Genomic DNA, 21,656 nt, shown 5'->3' with positions numbered 1-21,656 from the left:
GTGGTGAGAGTATTAGCGAGGCAGAAAGTGTTTCAGACAGCACATCTGATTAATTATCTATTGTTTATTATACATTTTTTATTCTCATATTTATATATTTTGTATAAAATAACTCTTGCATTGCTTTCTATACAAGCTCTTTATCACATACATTATCATATATGAAGTACTTTTTAGGTGATTTATTTTCATTGTCATACAGATTATTGGCCATTACTGTTATTATGAGTACTATATTTTCATTTAGTTTTTACTTTTACCTTATCATTATTTTGGTACAATTTATACCTTGTTTATTGTATGGTTAATGGAAACATTCCAAATAGGTGTTTAGAGTGCTTTAACACATGATTTTTTTGTGTTACTGTAACAGCCTTTTGCTTTTAGCATTTTTTACTGTTCTATAGGGCTTTGTACAAAATGTGTATTGGTTAACAATATAATTATTTATACCAACAAATGCTGGTCTGTGAGAAAAGTTATATAAAATTAATAAATACGCTGATACAAGTTTTTCTAGTTACAAGACTTTTATACAGTTAAGTGAAATCAGTGATGGTTTCTGTGAGAAAATATTGTAATACACCACCCCTCCCTCTCTTCGCTAGGATTAATAAAAAACAAACAAACAAACAAACAAAAAAAAAAAAAAAAAACAATTACTTTCCCATTTACTTGTGCCACATCGCAATTATTTAACATATAACTCTTTTTTTCACCACAAGACAAGTTTCATTAGAAAAAATTATTTATGCAATATATATGCTGAAATAACTTGCTCTGATTCATATTAGACTCCATACAACAGGTAAATCTGGTTACCTCCACCCCCACATATAACTCATTAAAAATACGATGCCTCAAACGATGCCTCAAACCAAATAATATTTTTTCACACAACCAATATATGCATAAACTTTATAATAGCAAATTATTTAAAAAAATTGACGATGGGCACTTTGCCAATGGTTATCTGCACTCATCCTTAAATTTTTCACATATCGACATTTTCAAGGTGTGACTTTGAACTTCCATGGGTTTGAAGACCTTTGCTAGTCTGAATATCCATGATAATTTTATTTCATTATTAAAATTGATGGTCATTATGCATTATGTAATATTGCAACGAAAATGAAGAAACCTCTATTTTGGACACTGCTTTTATAGTGACCATTAAAGAAAAACCATGTTACTTACTCTTCCTAAAACTTACAGGAAAGAAACACAGTTCTAAAATGCAGCCTGTGTTGGAAAAGCAATCTAATTGGTTTCTTTTTCTGTTGTACATGTTTGTGAAGTTGTTTTCTTTCATATATTGGCATTTTCAATGTGGGATTTGGAACTCCCATGGTCATGAAGCCCAGTGGTAATCAAATTTTCTAAATGACCACGTTATTAATGAAAATAAATGGTGGTAATCATAGTTAATCATTATGTAATATTGCATCAAAATTGACAAAAAGCCAACTTCGTGCACTGTCATCACAAACGTTATGATAAAAAGCAAACTGTGTTACTTATTATTTTTTTTAGCGTAAAAGAATGATTCTTAGGATTGACATACAGCTTAAATAAGAAAACCAGCTCTATTGGATTATCATTTTATATTGAATTATGCAACTTTTTGTGAAATTCTCATTTTTCTCATTCTGGCATTTTCTAAGTATGAACTTGAACTCTCATGGGCCTGCTTTTACTTTCATCGGTATTACCTGTTTTGCATAATTTAAATTTGATGTTGACTTTGCAGTTAAGCGTAATATATTATTGCATCAGAATTGACAGCATCCTATTTTGTGCATTATTACTTTGTGCTTTTCTTCAGATGTGACTTATGGGCCTGAAAGACCTTTGAGAGGGTCAGTCTGTAAATTTCCCTTGGGTATCACTAAGCTAAGTTCAGAGTTATAAAGTCATTTGCCTAATTAATAGGTTATTAAATGAGATTACATAAAGCACAGTTGTTGATATTTCCCTGTAAACTCCCAAAGATTAAGCCAGTCTGCTAGATTAATAATAAGGAAGCAGTGATAATTATGCAGGTAAATTTTGCAATATCTCTGGGTCCACTCCTGTTATTGACCATGTTACCTGTTGTGCATGATTAAAATTCAGTGTTGACTGACAGTGCTATTATAAGCATTATTTATTATTGCATCAAAATTGACAAAATGACCTATTTTGCATCTTTATTTTCTGTTTTTTGTCTGTACATTTGACAGCTTTGCTGCCTTGTTAATTTCATTCTGATCAAAGGTGAGCCATCCAGTCCTCCTTTGGATGGTCTATTCAAGTAGAAGACTGCCTATTTTAGAGGTGGATGGTTTTTAAAATTCTTAGAGTTGGTCAACGTTTTAAAATTCTCATCATCAATGATAGAAGTCACGTACGACTTGAAAGTGTGAACTCTACCAGCAGGTATGCAATTTATTGTGCAGACTTGCTTAGAAGGCAAGAATGGAACATTGTGCATAGTCCAGGTACCACACAAATGACTGCTCTTTGTGCAGAAATTGAAATATCCCAGTTTAACAAAGAGTTCAACATAGAGCATGACATGAAGCAGTTTCTTCAAATCAAAATTTTAATATCCATGTCAGATGATTGTTATATGTATCATTCAATATTGCATTTCAAAAAACTATCACATGCACTGTGAGTGGTTTTGCTCAAGTGATACTACTGTACAATGTAAAGGTATTCACTAACTCCCTGAGTTTTTCATTGCTAATGGTAAGGGATCGTCATTACTTCCCTGATAATAACTACCTGTTACTAAAATCATGGCATTACGCATATCAGTATGCCTCCCTCCCCCAGCATTGCTTCCCTGCATTGTTACAGTGCTGGGTAGTAATGATGGATGATCACCATAATTATACATACATAAATTTCCATATAAATATTGAATTGAACATATACCAATGCTTCTTGTGGAATAAAAATTTTAAATACATATCTTCAGAAAACAACTTTCAATGCTTTGAATACAGAAAATAACACAAATTTTCCCTTTATTTTCTTCCTTTGAAAGAATATTTGGCTATTTTGCAATACTTCTGGGTCTAAGCATTTAGCACCAACATACAAATGTGGGTAACACATCAAGAATGCAAGGCATACAATGTAGGCAATTATTTTATTCATTCACCATGTAAAATGTTACAAGTAAATATATTTAATGCTTTAATATTAGAATCACAACTTCAAATATCTTTTCACTGTATTGCTTTTTAAAATTATTATACATCATTATATAATATTATAATTGGCATTCACCTTATATTGTATTGGTTTACTTTTCAGACATTATGAAATGTCCTGTGACCTGGTTTGTCAAGTTCCTCAAAATAGCAACACATCATCATGCTGAGTACTTTCCAGGAAAGCACCTTGGTCCATATCACTTTTCTGAGGTCAGCAAAACAACATAATGGCCTCAGTCAAAGTCACTAATTGTATAATATATCTTTAAAATATAGAAATTGTCAAAAAAAAAAAAAAATCTAAACTCATAATTCACATAAATATGCATAAAATTGCATAATGTATAATGTCACCTTAAAATGTTACTTAAGAGTATGTTTTATAATGATAATTACTTGGCTGCCTGATTGTAATCCCAACCCATGTAACTCCTTTTTAACAGGGAAGGCACTGCTTAAAACAAGACAATTAATATGGGTATGAATGTATACAAGTCCATATCCTTGCCAGTACATTATATACACTGATTAGAAAATGATTTTTATGTAAAAGATGCTAAAATCTTCAAGTGAATGCTTGTGACACAATATTCAGAATAAATGAATGAGGTGACAGATAAATACAGTTTTTTAGACGTGGTTGTTATATTAAAAACTCTCTTCTGAGAGACATGTATTCCCTTTTAGCCTTCACGGAGTAAACATGGAGTAACAGCATATGGCAGAGTCAACACCTACAAATGCCCCATCTACTGGTAGTTCTAAAAGAAAAAAGACCATAATGGCGAACCTCCACCGAATGCTGAACTCCAGTCAAGCAGTCCTCCCAACGGAAGCCAAGTTACCATCAGTCAAATACCACAGAGCAAGAGATGCAGACCACCAGTCCTGATTAAAAATAAGTCAGTGTTTTTAAAAATAACAGAAAAGTCCCCACTCAACAATTATGTTGTCTCATCATCACTGACTAGAAAGTTCAGTTTTCTGTGTGTTGTTGAAGCATGAGTAGGCCGAACATTATCTATAAACTTTGTTTTGATGGTTTATTTAGTAAATTGACTGACAGTTACCATAAACCATGGAATAACTCTTACAGATGTAATTTCCCATTTTTGAGCATAATATAAAGATTAAATTTTCATTTGCATTTTATTTCTTGGAGAGACTTGAGGATGAGCATGTTACTTCAGAGCAGGGGTTGGTTACATGCTAAACAAGATGCCACAGCAAAATGTATAACCTCGCTGAAGAGGGTATCAGTCTCATTTGGTCAAGAAGCAATCCAAGGACCCCTCAAACAAAAGGTGACATGCACAGAAATACAGTGACAAGAAAATAAAATAAATGATAAATGAATGACTAAGAAAAATGTCAACACTGCTTTTGTTTAGGGAAGGTGTTGGAAGTGCCAATGAATAAGACCTTGAGGAGAGAGAAGCCAAGAAGTCACCAAATTTTCTTTTTCTAAATGATCTGAATACAAACAGCTGCTTTTCTCATCAGTTTGGATATACTTTCCTACTGCAGTGCAACATCTTCCCAATCACACAGCTGACTTGATACCAGGAAAGTGGAACACAAAGTTATTTGTGATAAAAATGACATCCGAGTAATTTTGGAGCAAGGAAATATGTTTGAAATACAATGCAGTTGTGCTAATATGACTTGGCCTAAATTAAGATATTATTTCAATGGGAATATGCTTCAATAAGCTTTTCTGAATACATGCCTTCATAAAATGTCTTTAAATACATGGAAATGGCTGGTGGTACATCAACATACACTTATAAGTTGGTCTGTACCTCTCCATTCGCCTCTTTTCTTCACTGTTTTTGTTCTTGGCTACTACTACTGCTACTACTAGTGTCAGGAAACGGTAGCATACTATAAAGCAAGTCATTCTTGGTTCCTGAGAAATGTGGAACAACAGTTGGTTGTATTGATAGCTTTTCTTTCCTGTCTATCATATCTAGGTAGCATTGGGCAAACCTTTTGTTGGTATGGCTTACATCTGGATGGTTGATATATTCATCTAACTGGAAATGCCAAAACAAATCATAAACAGGTAATATTATCCTGACTAAAGCATACACCATTTTCTCTCCTCTACAAATGTTGAAACCTGTAAACTCCAAATTTCAAATCTGTACTCCATTCTAGTTTATGTTTACATTTCTCACCTCTTAAATGTGCAAAAAAATACTGCAAAGCTGTGCCACTTACATCCATCCAACAGCAGGCAGAAATTTCCCTGTCACACTTGGTTATTTCCTTTGACAAAGGCACCATTAGGCAGATAAAGTAGAAGTCATCCAATCCATGACGAAACTTGTGTTGATGTCGGAAACAAATTATTGACTGAAATTTACAGCGTACCCCAGTTTCTTCAAACACTTCCCTCTCTGCTGCTTCACCAATGTCTTCACCTAGTAGGTGCATGGAATGTTTAATTTTATGACATCTATGGAACACACATATATGCTTTTTTCATAAAATTTCACAGGCAAATTTTGAATATTTCATCTTTTAAATAAGGTTTCAGTCAGTGGCCAATTTAGATGCTTATTTTGCAACTCCTTTAAAAAACATGTAGGATAAAAAAGCTTTTAGCATATATTTTAAGTCTTGTCTTCAGACAAACATATATTCATTGTTTTGGAAAAGAAATATCTTTCTAACATTGTTGATGATTTAATCTAGAATGGTTGGTATTTTAATATCACATCAAGCACAATAAAATTGTTCAGGGTCATAAAATACCACATAGATATGAACACAATGTAACTTCAATTCTTAGTACTAACCAAATCTGTATGCTATATGCGCCCATACCTGTATCAGCCATTCCACCAGGTAACTTCCACGTTTTTTGAACATGGTACTTTTCCTGTATTACCAGTAATTTCTTTTCAGAGTTTACAACAAACCCAGCACAACCTGTTTGAAAGTAGATGAAACTGAAAATATTGTGCCACATAAATAACAGTACTGAGGTATATCAAAATTTTTAATAAAATCAATATTTAATTTAAAAGAATTGGTTCTCATTAATGACACAAAACATCAAATTTTGCCTATTCTTATGAAACATTGATGCCAAATGTAATTTCACCTTTTCCTTTCATCCAAATTACTACAGCCAAAATCTTATAGTTAATGGTCTCTACTTCAGTCAATGGGGTTCAAGCATGGTAAACATGAGATATACAATTTGGTAATTATTCTATAATTTACTTTCCTTTTTACTATAGAAAAAAGGCTGTTTTGCATAAACAATTTACATAAGAATTTTTTCTGCAAAAGAAAAATCAAGACATACATACAAGAACAAAGGCATTTTATTTGGTAAAACTTTGCATTACCTAAATACTGGTTTGCATATGGTGGAATGCAGTTTTCTTCATCTTGAGGTAGCCACCTAGTCATCATGACATAAGAAGGTTTAGCATGGTTGTACACAAATTTATGCTACAAAAAATAAAATCAATAATTTACAAAAAACTGGAATACACAGGAGATTATGTTCAATTTGAGCACCAGTAAATGCTATGCAAAGTGGAAAGAGGAAGCTAGAGTAAAGACACACACTAAGAAATTTTATAAGTAGTCAATTTTGGTTTTCCATGAGTACGGAATGCATGGCATTTAACAACTTATATGCATAAAAACAGGTCAGTAATATGACATACATCTTGAAATTAACTGAAGAGTAAATATTTCAACAGTATTTACAAACACATCTGGGACAATAACCCCTCAACCTGTGGGATTCATTCTAATTTTTCAGAAGTGAAAAGGGGAAAATATCCAGCCAAAAAAATAAGACAATCAAGATATAAGACAAGACAAGATCTGGTCTATATTTCTTATGCTGCATTTTCACTGGTCACATAGTGGGTTGTTTTAGGTGTGTTCCAACTCAAAGGTACTCATATGTACAATTCAAACCCTCCACCCACCCAGCCCCTCTGAAAATGAGCCTCACTCTGCCAACTTGAAACAAACTGATTGTTATTATCTCTCAAAATTCTTTAGCAATTATAATACAGAGTGCAAAATAATGCATGAACTGTAGAGGTTCATAAATCATATATAATGTAATGTAAGTTTATGCTCTTACCTTTGCACATATTGGCACCAGTGTTGCCATATCTAGGGGTATTTTCACCCACACACCCCGAACAGCCTCCTTTGACCAACTACACAAAGAATCTGACCAAAAAATCAGTTCACATTCATTAATATTTTTCAATAGCATACTTATATAACATCATCTTATGTGAAATATCTGTAAGTAAATCAGGCATTTCTATAAACATTCCTTTGCAAGAATGCTAATTCCAAATGCTATCAGTGAAGTTATGAACATTCAGCAAAGTAAAACAAGTCTCCCGACATACTGTGTCTGTCAATTAAAACATAAGCAAGAGGGTTATACTAGTAAGGCCACACTTTTTTATTTTTATGGATGACATCCTCTGTGTACCCGAAAATCGGTGCGAGAGGGCAAAAAAAAAAAAAAAAACAGTCCAAAAAAAAAAAAAAATTCTTAAGTAAAGGAATGCTGTCAGTACACAGCTGGAAACACAAATTTTACCACAGAAACACGTATCAAACTAACAATATGTCTTTATCCATGCTCTCAAAATATTAAAGCATTGTGAATACTATGTAGAAATGTAAAAAAAAAAAGTCATGAATAGATACATGTGTATACTTCATATTACCAAATCTATTTAAGGTTATTTCATGCATTTAGTTGGTATAGCAATCAATAAAACAAATATCAATCAAACAGTGTGTCTTTATTTGTATTCTCAGAATATTAAAGCATTTTGAACACTTCACAGAAATGTTTAAAAAATGATGCAAAGATATGCTTAATACTATCAAATCTATTAAAGGTCATTTCGGATGATGCCATTTTGTCTACTTCAACTCACACGAAGCAGCCAAACTTTCAGGTGGCCTGTCCGACCTTCAGCCCACCAAATACCTCAACGCCCTTGTCGACCCTTTTTTCGCTACAGAAAACCTGGTAAAAATGTGCTGCTTTGTACAGAATGTCACAGAAATTTTTCGGGCGATAATTGCTGGCCACCGCCAGTCTTTAGCACAATTGTAAAAAGGTGATATCTCCATGCCCAATATCAATGGCATACCAATCCAAAACGACGGCGCCCGTTCTCTTTATGACTTTTATTGTTGTGTAATTTGAAAGTAATCCTAGAGATAAATATGACGGCAAAGCGGCCACATTTCCATGTGGAGATAATACGTATGCGCAGAAAGCTCATATCCTGGCAAATTCAATAACGACTTTTGCGACAACCGACTTCGTTGGGGGCTGGATTTTTTTTTTTTTTTGGAGAACGGGCGAAAATCGGTGCGCGCGCAGGATGTCATCCATAAAAATAAAAAAGTGTGGCCTAATTTATTATTGCAAATCATTTTTTTTTTTTTTTGCTTTACCGTACAGTACATACTGACTAATTTTTTTTCAAAGTCCTCCTCAGTTTCATATGTTTGCTTGTTTATATCGATGATCACTCCATCATATCTAAAATAAAAACAAATAAATAAATAGAATATAAATATTCATACCATAATCATTTGTTTGAAATTTGAAATTGAAATACTGCATATTAACACATTCTTTTAACCTAGGTTCTTTTAACTTAATATAGTATGTCAAAGTACTTTTAATTTTGATTAAACACAATTGATGTGCTACCACAACGTTACACTTGAATACAAAAAATAAAATAATGTGCAAAACGGGTGTTCTCCACATCACAGCTTCAGAAATTTTTTGTCTATTTTCAGGGTAAAAATATTAGATTTGAAATAATCTTTGACATAATTTTTGGATATAAAACTGAAGGACGTGGACATGGACAAAAGTCGTGGAATACAAGCCCTTTTCAATACTAAAAACAGTGGTAGCACTACTGCATAAATGGAATTAATAGAATAAAAACGTTATCAAGCTGCAAGGCCCTACACTACTGTACCTCATGTACATGTAATTAACTGATGGGTTCTTTAAACTGAAGTAGGGTAGGTCTACAGATGTACGTCTCGATTGTCCAAAGGTTCATTGGTCCGAAAGAGTCGTAAACATTTTCATCAGTTTTTGTTTAAAAAGGTTACTCTGAACTTACATACCGTCAAACCTACCTATCTCTCTTTGCAGGAAGTGTGTTTGGATGATAGTCTGCCATAATTGCCGTCCTACCGCTGTGTGTCGGCTGCTCTTCGTACCCAGCAAAAACAAAGACAGAGTTATGATATTTTCGCAATTTCAGTTACACCTTCCGAATTATCGGTTGAATTATTGATAAATAACCATAAATAATAGATTTAAATCATAATAAATTAAGATTATAATGCTAAAATTTACAGTTTCTTCAAATAAGGTTTCTAAATTTCGTAGAAACTATTTTACATGTGCAGTATCGCTCTGTAACTGCGATTTCCACATCCGGCAGACAGTCTTAGCTTTAGCTTTTTTACAGAACTCCTTGCTAGAATGTAGAGAGTAACGCAAGAAAAAGATGGTGCTTTTTTTCAGAGGTTAATCATACACTGCAAAGGTAAAACACTTAATTCGGTTTAGTTAAAGTCGAAACTCATCTTTGACTCATTTTAAGACCTTTCTAGGTTCGGCTCAGATGAAAACTGCGCTACAGTAAGTGGCACTGCGGTGTGACTGTATTGCGCTGTGTTGCGCTATATTGCAGTGTATTGCGCATTTCAGTCACACCCAGTGGCACTGTCCACACACAATGCATCATGCATGAACTAAACTTGTTAAGTATAAAATTATAGTATTTGTTAAAACTTATTCATGTGTAAAATAATTCACTTTCTCATTTATAGGGCAATTGAAAAATGAACCATTCATAAGATCCTGCAGAGAGGGGAGAATTTGGCATTATGAGAGAGGAGGCTGTTCTTTTCTGTGCAATATTTTTTGCATTAAAAGAGCATTTTCAAAAACATACTTATGATGTCTACTTACTTGTTGTACATGGTATGTATCATGATAATTCCCCAATATTTTATAGGAAGACATAAGTATCTGATACAGTTTATAGAATTGAAGATATAATCTCCACGATTTTTGGTTTTTATCAATATCAGGGAGTTTTAACAAGCTCCTTGTCAATATCAACCACAAGCCTGGAGAACTGCAGTCTTCACAAAGGCGCTCTTTCACATTGTGCAGCATAGTTTTCTCAAAATCTGCATTGCAACATTTTGATAGATTGATAACTTAAAGGGACAAAAAATAGGATTAAAAACGCCTTTTTAGTGCATGGATTGCTTCTTTTTTAACTTATCTGAGAACAATTGCTATGGGTAAAGCATAAAATGGCAGGTAAATGGCCTTAATCAATATCGAAAAAAAGAATCATATTCACCGTCCACTTTCGAACCCCGGGCGTCAGCCATCTTGACACAGTTTGAAATAACGCGGCTTCTCGACTCCGATACGAGATGTAAACAATGCAGACAGCATGTCGTTTCGAAGGTGAGCGTGGACGTGAAGGAGAAGAGGAATTGCTCACCGAATCTTTGCAGGTAAGCGAGTTATATTTACCAAAAGTACTTTAAAATGGGAAGATGGCAATGGAAATCAAAATGTCTGGCAGAGGAAGTTAAAAAGCGTAGATAACTGCTAATAATTAACGTTTCCTCGGGTAACGCACTCGCAGCCAAATCACTCGCACTGGGTACGTACTACTAGTTATATGAAGCGAGATAGTGCACTTTACCCCTGAGGTGTATAGTTCTGTAAAGCAGGAGGAATACCCTTTTCTGCTCAATGTGGTCATCTACCAGTACTTACAGACTAACCTCACACCATATTCTCGCAGGGGAATCCCATGAGATATACAATGTAACTCGAGTACTAGTGGTGTTAGAGGGTGTTCTTTGTACGGCACGTAACTACGTTAGCTTATTTGTAAATTTAATAATATTGTCAATGAATATGATTATAAGGAATGATTTTTTAGCCTTTCAGAGGAGGAATTGGGTGATACACCCCTTCAAGCACGAGTGAAGAGATCAGGTATGTTAATAATTTTAGCAGTATAACATGGGCGGATCCAGGATTATTTGAAAGGGGGGGGGGGGGGTCCGCGGATGCAAAGCCGACCCCCCCTAGTTGGCGTGGGGTCCTGGGCCTGCTTAAAACTTTGGTATTTTAGAGGGTGAACAGTGCCATTTGGTACGGTTTAGCACTTTACTGTAGTAAATTAGCTAGTCAAAATTCTAATTCCAAGTGGGGAATATTAGTGTGATTTTTTTACATCAGTTCTTTGAAACCATGTGTGATTATGTTATTTCTTCTTGTGGCCTTTATGATTTAATGCAGCTGCAGATATTTAAATTTAATTTTTTTTTTTTTTTGCCATAATCAGACTTGCTTCTTTATAATAAGCTGGTTATCATGTAGTGATCATGCCCTCTAATTTGTTGATTTTTGTTAAAGAATAGTGCTGTTATGATAATATCAATACATTTTTTTCTTTATAACCATTTTATGTAATTTTACTATTACAGTGCCTCAAGTTATGTCTGGAAAACTCATACCAGGAAGCACTCCAATCTTACAATACTGCATCACTTCAATGTCGGTGTGACAAGTTGTGTAAAAGACTGCTACAAAAATTTGCAGCGATGACCACATGATCAACCACCTTTTACCAAAACCGAGTGAACAGTTTTATATTATAATGCCCATGTATATGTATTTAAAGTGACAAGACTGAGATCAGCGACAGCCTCAAGGCTTTTATTTTCTGTGCATTGTCAACTCTTCAATAATTTTATAATTTTGTCAAGTACATCCAAAGATTCAATTCTAATGCAATACTTGAAAACTTTTTTAGAATATATTTTAATGTCGAACATGTTTTTCTAAGAACTAGCCCTTTAGTAAATTAACATGTACTATCCAACTGTTATTATTAATTAACAAATTGTTATGTACAAAGCATAAGCTGCAGTATCAATGAAGCATTAACTGGGTAGAGATTATGAATGAAATAAAAGTTTAAATATTGAAACATCTTTTATTTATATTTTTATTTATTATTGGCAAAAATACAAGAATAAACAAAGTTTGCTACATAAGTTTGGAATTTGGCCAAATCATCTTTATTATTACCTGTCACATGTAATGAATAAGACATACACAGATTCTGTAAGCTAGAATGCATAATTATTTTCATACTCATTAATGCCATCTTCATAAATAAGCCTTCTATTCAAGCATTCACAAACTTTCACATTGTGCAGTACACATTATAGTATGATAACATTTTTGAGAGAGACTTATTAATAGCCAGGCTATCATGTTAAGAGTCTGATGTACATGCAGACCCATGAGGATTGCAGATCAACAAATTATCCCCCTCTCTGTCAGTGTATTGACTCATGTGAGCCGTCTCCATGCAAAGGGATGTGTCATAAGAAAGGACCAACCCAACTTACACAAACATAAATTGTTTCATCAGTAAGATATTCTATAAATAGAAAGGTATAAATATTTCTTTAAAAAATACAGGCATAGCTTCCCTGCATGAATTCTAAATAATGGCTGAGTGGAGAATTGAATACAGGCACAAGTGTTCACTCAAACCATTTTTGTAGGTCTTAAAAGAAATGACATGCAGTCATTTGCCAAATACAGAATTTTATGCTGTAACAAAGTCACAAAACTGCAACTGGTGATCTTACAAAATCTAACAACACACTGGTTTAAAATCAAGTTGAAATCACAATATGCCACCAGTACCATATTCCATAATACATTTGATGTCATTTAGACTTAAGAAGTAAATGCTGGACCAAAATGGTTCATTCTCAATATCAGGCATATGACTTAGGTTTGGGAGGAAAGACCACCTTGATTTCCAATCTGTCTGCATTATAGCATACATGTAAGTGCTAGATGGTTTGAAGTCAGCAGATTATGCTTTGTCACATTGGCAAGATGAGTTCACTGAATATATCCTGTAAGCAGCACTCGAAAGTCAGGAAAAGTCTCTCACTATCCAACTCGTCCCCGCTTTGGACCCTCAAGAAAAGTTCATCTTTTTTTGGTGGAGAGCCATGGAGTTCCTCTTCCATGTAAAAAACTCTTCTTCAGGACATCATACTGACAGTTGCTCATAACCTTTATGTCTAAAAAAGCAAATCAAAATAATAATAATAATAATAATTTATTAAGATTGCAACCCAGTGGGTTGAAGTTGTACATAGTGTTAAGAAAATTATAATGAAAATAAAGTGAATATTTGCTTGAATAAAACTGAGTTAAAAGACTGCTAATTGAACTTTAAAATTATTGTACTTAGGATAAAAGACAACATAATACTATTGGAAATTTAAAAGTGCATACGGAATAAAAGAGCATCAGAATCTGTCGGTCTTAAATTGTGGCACTTTGGTACTATTGTTTGATCTTAAGAGACGATTGGATTGATCAATAAAGATGTGATTCAGTTTGTCAGAGGATTCAGTTATTTTGTAAAAGAAAGTTTTGCACAGATCTCTTCGTTTATCTAAAGTACACATATGCCAGGTTCAGGGTTTCATCATAGTATAGGTCAGGGAAAATAATCTTCAAAGCACGAGTTTGGTCAGTCTCTTAGAGTTTGCATTGCTCTATAGTTAGTCCTGGATGCCACACAGGGCAGGCATATTCTAGAATTGAGTGCACAATACTTTGGTAAAGCTTAGCTCGTTTCAGTTGATGGAGGAAATAGAGTCTTGCATTATGTTTACATTATGTGTCGCCAATTTGGAAAAAAAAATTGATAAAAGAGAAATCATGCACCTATATGCCTAATATATGAGGAGTGAATATCAGCTTATTAAAATTCTGCTTACTCTAAAGACATGTTTTAGTCCCATTTTGGATCATCAGGATCCTTTAATTCCCTCTTCTTCAGCATCTTCCTCCTCTTCCATCTGCACTTCTTCCAGTTCAGGCATACCATAGGAAAAAGTTAACTTGATACTGCAACCAAAAAAAAAAAAAAAAGCAACAGTACATTAAATAAGATAATCGAGTTTGAGAAAAATTATGTAAAAACATAACTGAAATAAGTATATAACTCAACTGAAATAAGTATAAATGCCGTTTTTCTCAATATGATCACCTTAAATTATCTAGACTGTCATCTTCAACTGCACTAGTATTAACTACAACTTAATTTTGAAGTTTCTTGATCACTTCATATTGGTTTAATCTCCGAAATACTGGTTGGAAGTTAAAATTGTATGATCTAAATTATTACTCTGGACTATTTAATACATTAGAGTGATGTACCAAACATAAACATGTAATATCCCCTTTCTGATTTATTTATTTTTAATGTAAAAAGGAGACAAATTGTCTTTAAAATATAAAATCAAAATACTACTATTTATTTTCACTTATAGTTGACATGCCATTTAACATTGGGTTAAACTTAGATACAATAACAGCTTCTGCACATTCATTTTGGGATTTAGATGGCTAAAGAAATAGCATCTTTGTCATATGTCTTAATTACTGTGGTATGCCTAGATGTTAGAGGCACAAGAAATGTGCCCTCGGTAAGTCAAAAATTCGCCCTGGTCATTGTAATGTATATGTAATGAGACTAGTATCTCCCACCATGTCCGTTTTTATTTTAACTTTCTTTGCTCTATAAACTAACCCAAACCCTGTCAGAGTCGACATATGAGCAACACAACTTGCAATTTCTGTCATCGATACCACTCATATTAGTTACAATTTCATGGCATATTTTGACAGACGAGCCTGACAATCGTTAAGATATACAACGAACACACGTAAATAAACATAAATATCTGTGCTTATAAATATTTTCACTGGTGTCTTATCTCAAAGATTATTGTAAATGGTACTCACAAATCCAGTAAATACTTCGCGGCCAGGCCATTCTTCGTATCCATGGCCACCCAAGCAGGTTTTCATCTGCCTTCTTCCTCGCCGGTGTTTATTGCTTGCCTGTCGTACATTTGCTGATACACTGTTTTACGCATGTTTTTTGTAAAGGCTGTTTCTTTTTTCTTTTTGTTATCTGTCTTCGCTTCTTCGAAGGACTCCCAGCATAACTGAGCCTCCTGTTTCACGTTGTCCTTTCCCGGCAGCTTGAACTGGTTTTAACTAGGTCGCAATACGAGAATCTCGCGAGATCCGGAAGTCTAGAGAGCTCAATTATGAAATTGGAGGTGGTTGTTGGTAAACCTCCGCTTAAGCGGAGGTTTTCTTTTTATTGTATTTTCCAAAAATGTTACAGAGCGATGGCGAGTGCCGGGAATGATAGATTAAAGGTTGGTAAATCGCGGAAAAGTAGTGTTAACCTCGGGATAAATCAGGATAAATCAATTTTGGCGCGAAAATCCTCTTTTGTGTCCTTTTAATAACCTGGATATAACATATCAGAGTCCTCTCAATGGTGTCCTTACACTCGGTGTGGCCAGTTCCAACCTGATCAAATTTAATTAATCCAGACACTTTGAATTGAACTTATGAAAGGGACCAAAACCATACCATAATTATATATTAAGTTTAAGGACTGATCAAAAATCTGCATCATAGATAAGTATATTGCACAATGTAAAAAAAGGCTTTATTATTCCAAAGCTTAGCATAGGCCAATTAAATGCGCACATGGGAATTGTTTTTATTATCTTTTTAGTTGGAAAAAGGCCCAAATGTTTGCACATATAGCAATTTCAACATATTCATGCATATAGCATGAATTAAGTCTTTGGTATCTCTGCAAAGATATTAAGAAAAGAAAATTTAAACTTTTCAAACAATGCAAATTCTTTTAAATGTCTTACTAATCAGGATGAAAATAGGCTGTAATTATGAATTTTAAATATTTTCAACTGAAATTAAATGGAATCCTATACTTTTTATTGGTAGATGGCCAATATAAAAATAATGTTGACATTAATGTTTTCAGGAATGGCTCTTGTTTGTATTGTTTGTGGCTACAAACTTAACAAGAAAATTGAATTTCATCGCATGGTGCCAATGATGCAGAAACTAACTGGTTGGGAGTTAAGGTATCATATGCTGTCATTTGTGGATATTGATTTAAAATGCGTTTTAAACTTACCTGTGAATTCTCTGTGAAATAAAATGTGAACACAAGCCATCATCAAAATTGTCATGACAGATATGACATCAATCATTGAAGTTTTATGGAAAACAATAATGCACAGATGAGCCTGTCTTAGTCCTTGAAAAACAAGCTGAAGCTGCAGGCTCACCCAACTACCAGACTCGGCACCAAATGATTCTGAATTCACCAGTAGATCGGTCCACAATACCTGTTTTCAAGGTGTGTATCAATTGCTACACCGCTCTTGCCTAGTACTTGATAGTGACGATTCCCAGCATGGTTGGAAAGTAGTGGCTAAATTCGGGATCATTCGGTGCCGAGTCTGGTAGTTGGTTAGGCCTGAGCTGGCAGTCATCAGACTAGAGCATATTCATGTACTTGAATTATTGGTACAACTGATATCCAAAAAATTTTGATATTTTAGGGAGTATGCTGGGATGGGAGTGTGGTGTTGCATACTTCTGCCTCTTGCTACAGTTCTTCCTGAATATAACCTGAGGGGAGGTAAGCTAATGGTTGTTATTACATGCAAAGGTGTGTTTATGAGACTAATCTTTTCCAAAGGTCAAACAGATTATGCTTTTGAAACTGAATACCAAAAGGAAAAATTTACATTTGGGAGAAACTATGATTTTCTTTGATTTCAAATATAACCATGGTTTATTTTAACTTAACTGAGTGCATGAAGCAAGAAAATTGTATGTTTGTGTGTTTAGTTCAATGTGTTTAGCACTTAACCTTTTATTTTAATTCATATTGTTGATAAAATTTGTTCAGCTATTGTAAAGTACATTTAAAATAGTAATGACATTAAGGTTTCAGGTATAAAAGACACAGAATTAAGTCTGGCTTAAAGAAAATGTTCAAAACTAAAATACTATGATTTACAATCATCAATGGATATTATAGCTGTAGGGTAAAAGGTTTTTAAAAATCTCTTGCATTTGTCAAATGTTGAAAGCCTACTGTTGGTTGGAAGGAATTAAAGAAGCCCATAGGCAGGATGAGTTGTATCATCATAATCTTTTCAGTTTTGAGAGAGGGTCAATGAGTACCAAACTTTACTTTTATATAAACTGTCCTTGTTTGTTTTTTAGGACTGGATGCAGCAGTGGGACTTAGTCTCAACATATCATTTTTAATATGCAGCATATTAACCATTCACATACTTTGTGATAAAGTGAGAAAACTGTCACTGTCAAAAACAAAAACAGACAATGTACACCTGGAAAGAATCTGGAAGGACTTGATCCCTGGGGTGTGCTTAGCCAGTATTGTAGGGACAGCTGTGCCATATTTTTTGTTCAAAGGTACACACAGTTGAGGGACATTTGAAGAATGTTATTTCAGATATAAAAAATTAATGTTGAGTCAAAATATTGGTATTTTCATTTGTTATTATTATAAAATACATATGTCTTGTTATTATTTTTATGTTTGTTATTTGATGTATGGATGACTTTAAAAAAATTTAATATGAGAAAAAGTATTAACAAATTATGATAGAAAGTATATTTTGAAAAATAATGTTTCATCATATGTCCCAGGTTGTAGTAGGGAATTCAAAGTGTCTTTTCAGCATTGTTTTACTTCCATTTCAGGGAAGTTTGGTGTTATTCTTCTTAGTATAGGAATTCTTGGCCCCATCCTTTACACCTTTCTGCTATTGAAACTCCCAAAATGTTTACCCAAGAGTTTTACCTTTGGAGAAGCAACAATAGTGGCCCAGTCACTAGTGCTGTTTGTCAACAAGGTGTTCCTGAAAATTGTTTATATGGTAAGAACTTATGATATTGTAATGTATAACTTTTGATGAGGATGACAATCATAATACTTTACTGTTTAAAATTAGGTTCTTTTTTCGTGTTTCTGTGTACTCTTTGGCACCATGCACTTTATAGAATATTTGTAGTTCAGTTTACAAACCAATATAAAATCGTGGCTGGTACACAATCCTAAAGTGAAGGTACAATCTTGGGTTCCAAGAACATCTGATGGAAAATGTATTTCTTTGCTATGAACATGTGAAATCAATTTTGCTTTGATGTCATTACAATTGAATTTCAGAATCTTAACGTAGCTAATGACCAGAATGTGTCCACTATAACTATGGTATGTGTTGACATTGTACTTGTCTTTACTTATCTGGATACTGTACTTATCATTTAATGGGTTTTTCATTATTAGTTCTAATTGAAATTTTATTAAGTGATAAATACATATGAGTGACAGTTTTTTTTATTACTAGAAAACAATAAGTTTCTCCTTAAAAGTATAATTATTTTATACTTAACTACAGTAATAACAAATACCTGAGACTCTTAAATTATTAATTGTTCCTTAGGTTGCTGTTATGTCAGTGGGAGTTTTAGTCCTGTTGCTCAGATTATTTCCTGTCCTACAAACTACCAGAGGGTTTTATTTCACGCTATTGTTAGTCAGCATAGGGGCAGTCACTGGACTATATTTGGTGCTTCAAGACAATCTATTCATGTGGCTCTACCAGTACATTTTTTACAGCTCACTTAAGGTATAGAGTGTATTCACAAATTTTTGAAATATTGAGTGGAAATTAAATTGAAATTAAGATGATTCACAAACTTTAAAGAAAAAAGAACAAGGAGAAATCTCATATTGGGCTGATTGTTATTTAAATGAAGTATTATCAGTAAGTTAAAGAGCACACATTGATATGAAATCGTCATTATAGTATCTAATTCTATTTTCCAGAGATTCCTGTTTGCTTACTGGCTAGTCATGTCAGGGATAGCAGTCCTAATTGTGATATACCAGAATAACTGTCAAAAGAGTGATGAAAAGAAAACATCCACTACAGTGGTTAGGAAATATTTTCATATCATAGCAGTATGTGTTTATCTACCTGGGCTGTTATGGGACCCTGAATTTTTATACCTGGCCAGCATTGGGGCTTTCTGTGTATTTGTATTATTAGAGGTATGTACAGCTATATGATATACTTACTGTGAAGTCCATGTGCGTTGCATTACTATTCAACTTTTGGGAAACATATCCATAGTACTTAATCTGTTTAAATATGGGGAAGGAATGTAATACATTTTTATTAATTTTTTTTGACAATTAATATAAGTAACTTTATATAGTTTGCATAGAACCAGGGCCTAAAAATCATTGCTTATAGGTATGAAAAAATGTTAAAATTCCAAATGAAGTTGCAGTTCTGATTTAGTCTATGTATTCTCTTTTAGTCAATACGAACTCTATGTGTATATCCATTTGGTGAAATACTGAATATTTTTCTACAAGTATTCTTGGATGAAAGAGACGGAGGGCAGATAATTCTCACTCATATCTACTTATTAGTAGGCTGTTCCCTGTCATTATGGATATCTCCTTATGATTTAAACTTTGGTAAGTTGATGCCTGCAATGCAGTACTGTAAAAATTGAATCTGTTTTACAGTGATCCTCCTGATTGTAAAAAAAAAATGTACCAAACATAATTTTTGTTTGTTTGTTTGTAAATACAAGTTCATTTTAATCACAATGGCAATTTATTTTTACTTTTTTTAATGGAAAGGTGTATGGTAATATTTAAAGGATAAATTGTTAGTGCTAGAGTTAGTTAATTAGTTAGTTAGTGCTGTATGAACTGTTGTGCTAGAGTTATTTGTCTTAAAAATATGTCTTGCAGCTAACCACCTTCCCCTGTATAGCGGAGTCTTGTCACTTGGAATTGGAGACATGGTAGCATCAGTTTTTGGAACAGCTTTTGGTAAAACTAAGTGGGCAGGTATATATATGATTTATTTATTTATTTATTTATTTATTTATTTATTTTTCATCCAATATTAAATAGTAAATACCTTAAGTTATTAGTTACAGCAATAGCTCATTTTTGTTTTGATTTATTTAGATCTCTTCATTTTACAGCAGTAACCCTTATCAAATTACTCTAGATAAAATTTTCTTGTGGATTGTGAATAATTTATTACCTTTTGTTTAAAACACTTTTGTCTGCCAACAGTTTACAGGACCTTTTATTTATCTTAATCTATCAATTTAAATATTTAAACTGAATGATTATATTTATGTAAAATCCTGATTGCCATTTATACATTGATTTTATTATGTTCTGTTTACGTTTTGATTCATGTTTTACTTGAGTAGGCTCAGAAAAAAGTGTTGAGGGCACAGCAGCAGCTTTTGTAGCCCAAATTGCAGCAATAGCACTTCTCATGTATTTTGGTAAGTTGAGCATTTTGTTTTCTTACCAAATATGCATTGACATTGTTATCAGTGACTACTTAACATTCTAACAGCTTACAAAAACTAAAACTGGTTGATTTTGATCATTTGAATGAAAAGAATCTTGTAATGGGAATTAACATGAGTGTAAGTGTACCGTTTAATTTTGTGTACCATCAGCATGAGCCGTACTCATAGTTTTACCCCCAACCCATCTTGTCCACCTCTAGTTTCACACATGCTTTATGATATTAAAAATTAATGTTCTTATCATTTTTTTTCCTGTTTCAGGTGTTGATCCAAATTTGACCCCATCTGGTCATGGCCATTTAATTGACAGCCTGGTTCTGAACAAGATTGTAATTGGAATTGCGTTAACTTCTCTATTAGAGGCCTGGACAACACAGATAGACAACCTTGTCTTGCCTTTATTCATGTATGCAGTGATGGCTGGTTAACAGTATGCCTTACAAAGCATTTTCAAATTTCACAAAAGAATGTCTGCTACATATGATGGGGTTCTCAAGCAGGAGTTATGCAAGATGGTGCTTTTTTAAATTTTTTTTATTTTTATTTATTTATTTATTTAATTATTATTTTTTTTTGCAGTATAAAGTGATTGGAAGTTACTTCATTAAAACCAATTATAATGGAACTGGTCATTTCTTGATGGAAAAATAGTAATTTCTGGTGTGAAGGATGTCATTGTGAAATCTTTGCATATGAGGACATAGTTTAGAGGAAAAATCAGGGGAGTGTGTAATTATTTCAGTTCTTCAGATGGCATAACTGTTACACAGTCTAAATGTAAAAAACTTTTGGAGGTTAGAATAAAAGGTACATTTGGGGTCACAGAGTTCACCCCTTTTACAAGGGAATTACTCTAGGTTCAGTATGTTGTTATGCTAGTGTTATTGTTTATAATAAACAATTATATAGATTCCTGAGAATTGTTTATGACAAGATTTTTTTTACTACATTGTCTGTTATATTGTTTAGGACTTTGCATCAGAAATATGTCTCTTAGGGCCAACCACACAATTTATTACAGCCAGTTG

The 21,656-nt window shown here is 33.4% G+C and overlaps 2 protein-coding genes and 2 long non-coding RNA genes across 4 annotated transcripts; 2 read left to right on the top strand and 2 right to left on the bottom strand.

Annotated features, from left to right (window-relative positions):
• Nucleotides 1–654: 654 nt before the first annotated feature.
• On the bottom strand, nucleotides 655–9,543 carry LOC106167145 (uncharacterized). The gene is made up of 7 exons (XM_013545855.2): nucleotides 9,387–9,543; nucleotides 8,693–8,766; nucleotides 7,327–7,418; nucleotides 6,569–6,674; nucleotides 6,039–6,143; nucleotides 5,430–5,632; nucleotides 655–5,242 (listed from the first exon to the last, which is right to left on the bottom strand). The coding sequence occupies exons 1-7, from the start codon at nucleotides 9,428–9,430 to the stop codon at nucleotides 5,030–5,032; spliced, it is 837 nt and encodes a 278-aa protein (XP_013401309.2). The 5' UTR covers nucleotides 9,431–9,543; the 3' UTR covers nucleotides 655–5,029.
• Nucleotides 9,544–9,642: 99 nt separating this feature from the next.
• LOC106159756 (dolichol kinase) lies at nucleotides 9,643–21,548 on the top strand. Its single transcript, XM_087002942.1, has 13 exons — nucleotides 9,643–9,802; nucleotides 10,089–10,242; nucleotides 16,211–16,313; nucleotides 16,797–16,876; nucleotides 17,470–17,682; nucleotides 17,974–18,149; nucleotides 18,440–18,484; nucleotides 18,717–18,902; nucleotides 19,103–19,327; nucleotides 19,600–19,762; nucleotides 20,045–20,143; nucleotides 20,521–20,598; nucleotides 20,890–21,548. Exons 2-13 carry the CDS (start codon nucleotides 10,146–10,148, stop codon nucleotides 21,054–21,056), a joined length of 1,632 nt encoding a protein of 543 aa, XP_086859068.1. The 5' UTR covers nucleotides 9,643–9,802; nucleotides 10,089–10,145; the 3' UTR covers nucleotides 21,057–21,548.
• Nucleotides 10,462–12,286, top strand: LOC147764169 (uncharacterized). The gene is made up of 3 exons (XR_015332254.1): nucleotides 10,462–10,793; nucleotides 11,231–11,286; nucleotides 11,781–12,286. It is a non-coding gene; the product is annotated as an uncharacterized LOC147764169 (long non-coding RNA).
• On the bottom strand, nucleotides 12,351–15,663 carry LOC147764168 (uncharacterized). Its single transcript, XR_015332255.1, has 3 exons — nucleotides 15,145–15,663; nucleotides 14,115–14,244; nucleotides 12,351–13,406 (listed from the first exon to the last, which is right to left on the bottom strand). It is a non-coding gene; the product is annotated as an uncharacterized LOC147764168 (long non-coding RNA).
• Nucleotides 21,549–21,656: the final 108 nt, after the last annotated feature.

Source organism: Lingula anatina, chromosome 1 (genome assembly GCF_051362555.1).
Source record: "Lingula anatina isolate TDL-2025a chromosome 1, LinAna3.0, whole genome shotgun sequence".
NCBI lineage: Eukaryota > Metazoa > Brachiopoda > Lingulata > Lingulida > Lingulidae > Lingula > Lingula anatina.
This window is presented reverse-complemented; position numbering and strand designations above follow the sequence as displayed.

Coding starts and splice junctions, on each gene's coding strand:
- LOC106167145 (XM_013545855.2), bottom strand. CDS start 9,430: ATGGCAGACTATCATCCAAACACACTTCCTGCAAAGAGAGATAG. Junction 8,767..9,386: donor CTTCCTGCAAAGAGAGATAG/GTAGGTTTGACG, acceptor TTTTTATTTTAG/ATATGATGGAGTGATCATCG. Junction 6,675..7,326: donor TGGTGCCAATATGTGCAAAG/GTAAGAGCATAA, acceptor TATTTTTTGTAG/CATAAATTTGTGTACAACCA.
- LOC106159756 (XM_087002942.1), top strand. CDS start 10,146: ATGAGAGAGGAGGCTGTTCTTTTCTGTGCAATATTTTTTGCATTAAAA. Junction 16,314..16,796: donor CTAACTGGTTGGGAGTTAAG/GTATCATATGCT, acceptor TTGATATTTTAG/GGAGTATGCTGGGATGGGAG. Junction 19,328..19,599: donor GTGTATTTGTATTATTAGAG/GTATGTACAGCT, acceptor ATTCTCTTTTAG/TCAATACGAACTCTATGTGT.